The sequence below is a fragment of the Panthera leo genome, chromosome E1 (genome assembly GCF_018350215.1).
Source record: "Panthera leo isolate Ple1 chromosome E1, P.leo_Ple1_pat1.1, whole genome shotgun sequence".
NCBI classification, from domain to species: Eukaryota; Metazoa; Chordata; class Mammalia; order Carnivora; family Felidae; genus Panthera; species Panthera leo.
In genome coordinates, this window is record NC_056692.1 from 49,365,257 (window position 1) to 49,371,256 (window position 6,000).

At 48.2% G+C, this 6,000-nt stretch overlaps 1 protein-coding gene across 1 annotated transcript in view; it reads left to right on the forward strand.

The window, feature by feature from the left end:
* The window catches only part of GNA13 (G protein subunit alpha 13), a 41,761-nt gene extending 36,077 nt beyond the window's left edge, over positions 1-5,684 (forward strand). Inside the window, exon 4 of the mRNA XM_042914359.1 lies at positions 1,548-5,684. Within this exon, the coding sequence (XP_042770293.1) occupies positions 1,548-2,120 (573 nt within the window). The 3' untranslated portion in view covers positions 2,121-5,684. The remainder of the gene's footprint in view (positions 1-1,547) is intronic.
* The last annotated feature ends 316 nt before the right edge of the window (positions 5,685-6,000 follow it).

Consider the following 6,000-nt stretch of genomic DNA (forward strand, 5'->3'; position numbering starts at 1 on the left):
TGTGAGAGTTTTAATTGCAAAATTTGTGTTAAAGCAAAAAATTGGAGAAACAACCTTAACGAGCACTAGTAGGAGAATGTTTATGTAAATTACAGACCATTAATCCAGTTGGTGTTTTTATACTGCTTTAAAATGAAATACAACTGTATCAGCACATGTAACCGTTCATGATCAAATGTTAAGCCAAAAAGTAGGGGCAGGCTGAAAATTGTGTGGATGTGCTGGTTATAAGGAAAGTAGTGAGTATGTGAACACAAGCTAAAAGGAAACCTGGAAACACCCGACATTGTTTATGAAGGCCCTAGAGTCATGTCCTAAAAGGTGTGGATTACAGATAACCGATAACCGCCTACTTTTTTTTTTTATTCTTAACTCCATTGTACCATTTTGAGGAGATAACTATTCACATTGTGACAAAATTTCAAAATTATATTACGCTATTTGGAAAAGCATAAAATACAGCATCGTGACAATTAGCACTGTTTTAAAATCTTGCCTCAACTTAGAAAAATAAAATAAAATAAAATAAAATAAAATAAAATAAAATAAAATAATCTTGCCTCAACTTAAAAAAAACAAAACAAAACAGTTTGACCCTGACAACGAACATTCAAGAGCTCTCCTGTTCAGTATCGCCGAAGAGCTACGTCAGAGTTCTGGAAAAACACTAGTTGGAGAAGAAAGAACCAGTTCTAGTGCATCAGGAAGGACGTCGTCAGGGGTAGTCGGGGACTCGTGAGACAAGCAGCTTCCTGTAGGGGTCACGGGCTGCCTGGTCCCGTTCCCAGGTCGGGGCCCCTTCGGTCTTTGCGCAAGCCGCCCCTTTAAGGCAGGTGGGCCGGGTGTGGTCTCCTTCGTATGACAGGCAGGGGCGCCGTCACTGGGACCCAGCTGCGTGGCCGGACCCTGGAAGCAAACCCAGGAGGTGACTCAGGGCGAATTCAGTGTATTAGCTGTGCTAGGCAAGTTCTGTCCACGCGCGTGGTGTGGCCGCAGTCCTAACGTGGAGTGACCCATGTCAGCGTTCTTAGTCACGTTCTTAGTCCCTTAGTAAGGGAGCATCTGGAATGAGCTAGAGCGAGGTGGGCAGAACCCCGCACTGGGAAGTGACCCGCACGAATTGGCGTTTCAGCCCTCACTGCTTTCCAAGGAGGGGCAGGTGGGCAGGTGGGCAGGCGGGCGCGTGCGCAGGAAGGTCGGGGGTGGGGGGCGGTGAGGGCTGGTACTAAAGGTAGAGGCACAGCGGCGGGCGGGGGTGAAGGCCGCGGGTCGGGAAGACCTAAGTCTGCCGGAATAGCGGGGGTGAACAAAACAGCCCGCGCTGCTCGTTTGCAGCGTATTGTGAACCAGTCTCTGTTCGCTGACAGTTCACTCTACCTTGGCGCTTTGTGATGAGACTAGTCGTGCCGATGCTTGGAGGAAGGCAGCCAGAAGTCCTCCAGAAGGCAAGTTTGTCTGCATATCCACTCCCTCGACCAGGCAGCAGTACGTTAGAAACTCTCATTCCTTCCGGGTTCCCGAGTCTAAAGCGTTGTCTTCTTTTCCAGGATTACATCCCATCACAGCAAGATATTCTGCTTGCCAGAAGACCCACCAAAGGCATTCATGAGTACGACTTTGAAATTAAAAATGTTCCTTTCAAAATGGTTGATGTAGGCGGTCAGAGGTCAGAAAGAAAGCGGTGGTTTGAGTGCTTTGACAGCGTGACGTCGATACTTTTCCTTGTGTCCTCAAGTGAATTCGACCAGGTGCTTATGGAAGATCGACTGACCAATCGCCTGACAGAGTCTCTGAACATTTTCGAAACGATCGTCAACAACCGGGTTTTCAGCAACGTCTCCATAATCCTTTTCTTAAACAAGACAGATTTGCTTGAGGAGAAGGTGCGAATTGTGAGCATCAAAGACTATTTCTTAGAATTCGAAGGGGATCCCCACTGCTTAAGAGACGTCCAAAAATTCCTGGTGGAATGTTTCCGGAACAAGCGGCGGGACCAGCAGCAGAAGCCCCTGTACCACCACTTCACCACCGCGATCAACACGGAGAACATCCGCCTGGTTTTCCGCGACGTCAAGGATACTATTCTTCATGACAACCTCAAGCAGCTCATGCTGCAGTGACGTGCAGAAGACTGGCTGCTTTCATACCTTGTGTCCCTTTGATTGTTTTCTGTGTGTTTTGTTTCTTAACATAGCAGTTTACAGCAGGAATTAGAAGAGTCTTGATTCTGAGTTTAACTTCTAGGAAACCTTAGTCGTCCTCCCTGCGGACCTTGGTTTGTGGCGCAAAGCTGCCGAATAGCACACGCCGATCCCTGTCAGAGTTCAGCCTTTGATCTGTTTCGCTGTGGCTTCCACTTGAGGGGGGTGTAGTTTCCTGCCGAGCGTCTTCCTAGGTACAGTTCAGCCTTCAGCTTCTTCCCCTCTTCCAGCTGAGTTCTCCTGTAGTGCCAAGTAGAGAAGGTGCCCTTGACTGTTTCTCGGGATGAGGTTAAGAATATCCGGTTCTCAAACAAGCAAGACCCCTTTTTATCTGCCCTGCCCACGGCAGCGACACCTGTGCCGAGCCTTACGGTGACCTGTTTGAAAGGTGACCTGTTGGAAAAAAGTTTGATCTAAGGACTGGCATTCTGTAGATGCGCGCAGATTTAGCCTTCGTGTGTTTTTAATTGCTTATATACTCAACAGTTGTTTCATTTTAAAATTTCTGTGGTTTCTCAAGGTAATGTTCTTACTTAGTGTTTTAAAGTTTACATGAGGATTCCTGGTCTGATGCTAACGAAAGTTCACGATGGTACGGGGCAGGGGGCGGGGAGCAAGCAAATGCCTTACATAGTGTTTTGATCCAAAGCAACGAGTGAAATATAATTTGCCCTTTTCATGTTTAAATCTCATGTAATAAATGTGCCATATGTGAAACGTTCTGGCCAAGCAGCAACTGAAAATGGCAAGTAGCTTGATAAGGGAGCTTTCTAGATAAACAGAGCCTCTCCAGGACGTTCTGTGCTTTTACTTCTCGGACTATGACGTCCTGTCCCAGGATTCGGGTCCTCGCTGTAGAGAAGAGCTGTTGTGGCCGTCACAGACATCTTTTCTTTTGCTCTCCTGCCTGTTCCCATCAGCTCCAGCCTGGCGCTCATGGGAGGTTTTGTTTATTTGGCAGCTTGCCAGGGGCAGAGTTTTCCTGTCAAGCTACTCAAGAAGGCATGATCTGAGATTCCCGTTCATTCTCGGTGGCTCTCTGAAAGACGCAGCACGTACATGCTTGTCTCGTTATTGCTTATGAACTTCTAGCTTTACTGAGGTACATTTGGAATGTTTTAAGGCTGCTTCTAAGAACAAATAGTAATTTCTTCAGTTCACACCGAAAGAGGATCCCGTTTGACCTCTCCTCGCCCCTCACCGACCCGCGGGCGCACCCCTGAAGCGGCTCGTGATGACGGGTCTGATCATCGTGAGCTCAGCGGGCTGGCTGGTGTCCTGGGGGCACCGCCCGGCCGCTTGTGTGGCATGCGACCGGGACTAGAGAGACAGGTGCCCGCGGCCGGTGGCCTTTGGCAGAGTCCAGCAGCTTTTCGCCTTTTCCTGAAAATTGTGATTAAGACTGTGATATCTGCCACTTTACTGTAGAGCTGTGTTCTCAGGTATTCCGTTGCCTAGAAGGTCCTTGCGAGATGGGTCAGCATGACGGCTCACGCGGCCTTTCCGAGGCCGCGGCTCTTGGTCCGTCTGCTGTCTGGCGGGAGAATAGGGCTTTGCAGGGAGCGAACCAGGGACTGCTCGTACCATTCCTGACCCTTCCTGCGCTTCCGGCACCATTCTACCTGCGGTAGCCTCGCAGTTTCCGTGCCTCGGTGATGTACGAGCCACAGACACGCAGCCCCGCGTCCTCATGCGGGTGGTCACGGTATGCAGTCCACGCGCGTTTGAGTCCTTCTGCAACCGGTGCTTCTTGCCAAGAAGAGCGTGCTGTCCCAGTTCACAGAATTAGGATTCAACCTCAGTGCTAGTGAGTATCCGAATGTGTGCACAGTAACATTGGGACTTCTTGCTGGAGAGTCTGTGTGTGAATTTTGCAGATGGTTCCCTGGCCTAGCCAAAACCGTCGGCCTCCAGTGGAGGCTCGAGTCCGTTCCCTGTAGAAGAGGCAAGTCAGGCTTGTTTATTCAGTCCTGTTGAATATTGACAACCTGCACGCGGAGCAGGCCCGTTGCCTGACGAGTCCCCCGGTGACCCCCTTTTGACTGCCTCCAAGCAGTGTCAGAACGCCTCGTACGTAATGGTATTATTTTCTGTCCCTGGGAGTTCTCGAGCTCTCCTTCCTGATGTGCCGCCTCCGATGTCTCACCGTTCTTTTAAAGTGAAACCCAGGCCGTATCCCGAGGCGGCAGATCACTTGTATTGAATGGCACGCTTGTTGAGACAGAGGAAGTGCGAGGCTCAGTCTGAAGGCTTTGGTCCACCCTTTTGAAAACCATCGGAAGGAGTCTCCTACCTGTATTGTGAAAACTGGGTCCTTTGGAAACACGGCTGTGCGAAGGAGGAGGTGAAATTCAGGACCAAACGAAAGGGTGCTCGTAGCTTTCACCGCGCCGGTTTCTCAGAGCAGTCGTTTGGTGTGTTGGCTTTTCAAAGTCTTACTGGTTATGATTTACAGTAAGATGTGCCTGATCCTCTATTATGTTGTGTTCTTTGAATCTGAATGTCTTGTCCTTTAATTCTTGAAAATGTCACACAAGTGTCCTCATTGGCCTCGAAGAAACGTAGAGCAGAGCTGCCTTATAAGTCAAAGAACACCACGCATCTGGGCCTTGATTTTTATAGGGAAAAGGTTTTGTCACATGTTTTCCGAAGAGCCACATCATTTAAGGCTTGCCCCTGCCACTTAAATATTATTTTTTGATGACCCGAATCGTTGCTTTCTGCCAAACAGCGTACGAATCGCAAGTGTTCGCTTGAGTGTTCCTGTCTGGAAAAGGCGCTTGGGTGGTGACACGGCAGCCACGGCCAGAGAAGGTGATGTGGAATGAAAAAGATCCTCCGTTTTTGTTTCGTTTTCTTGGAAGTCGCCCTGGTGGGTATTTCACATAGTGAAGATCCTCTGGGCGATCTCTCAGGCGGGGTTGTCTGGGGCAGTCCTCCCGCACCCGGTGACGGTGGCTGGTTTAAAGCAGGAGGAAGTTAAGAGTGTGCGGATACCAGAAATGATTCGAAGTGTCAGTTCGGACGCAGCAGAAATCGTGGGCTCTTTTTTTTTTTTTTTTTCCCCGTAAGAGAGAATGAGTAAATCTTGACCTCCGGCGTAACCCCAAATACTTGTATTTATGCTTTTGATAAGATGTATTTTCAGCATTAGTCCACATAACCGGTTATGCCTTATTTATGTGAAGAATAAAGTTACCAAGTTCTGTTCTGTTCTGTTCTGAGATTCCAGTCACTATTTGAGAAGGCCTCAAATTGGTGCTTTCATTATGTAATGACACATTTAGACAAAACCCCAAACCAAGCCATCTGAAACAAGGTTCTCTGCATTGCAATTTGTAGCAATGTCATTTCTGTGTATGTAATAAGAAGGCTAAATATCAGTGTTAACTCTGAATTTCTTGTTTGAAATCCATGAAATCATGTCTGTAAAGCTTAGTCAAACATTTGTAACAAACTCCCCAATAAATCTAGAGAAAGACACTCTGTTAACCTTTTTACTGCTTTTAGTTTTATTTAAGGAATCAAGAGCAGAAGTTTTGCCTGTGTCTTTTTCAGTTCAAAGTTTGACTTAGTCCAGGGGTCACCTTGTGTCGTTTTCCTGTCATTTTCCCGTTGTGCTGCTGCCTGTACAGGGACTGGTTTTCCTTTCTTGACAGGAAACAGGCTGGCCTTCCAGCCCAGTAAACTCGAGGAAGGGGGGAATGGATGAGAGCTGGGGGGGCGGGGGGGGGGGGTGGCGGTAATGAGTCTCCACATTCCAAATACGGCAGACGGTATAATACCCAGTATTTCATGG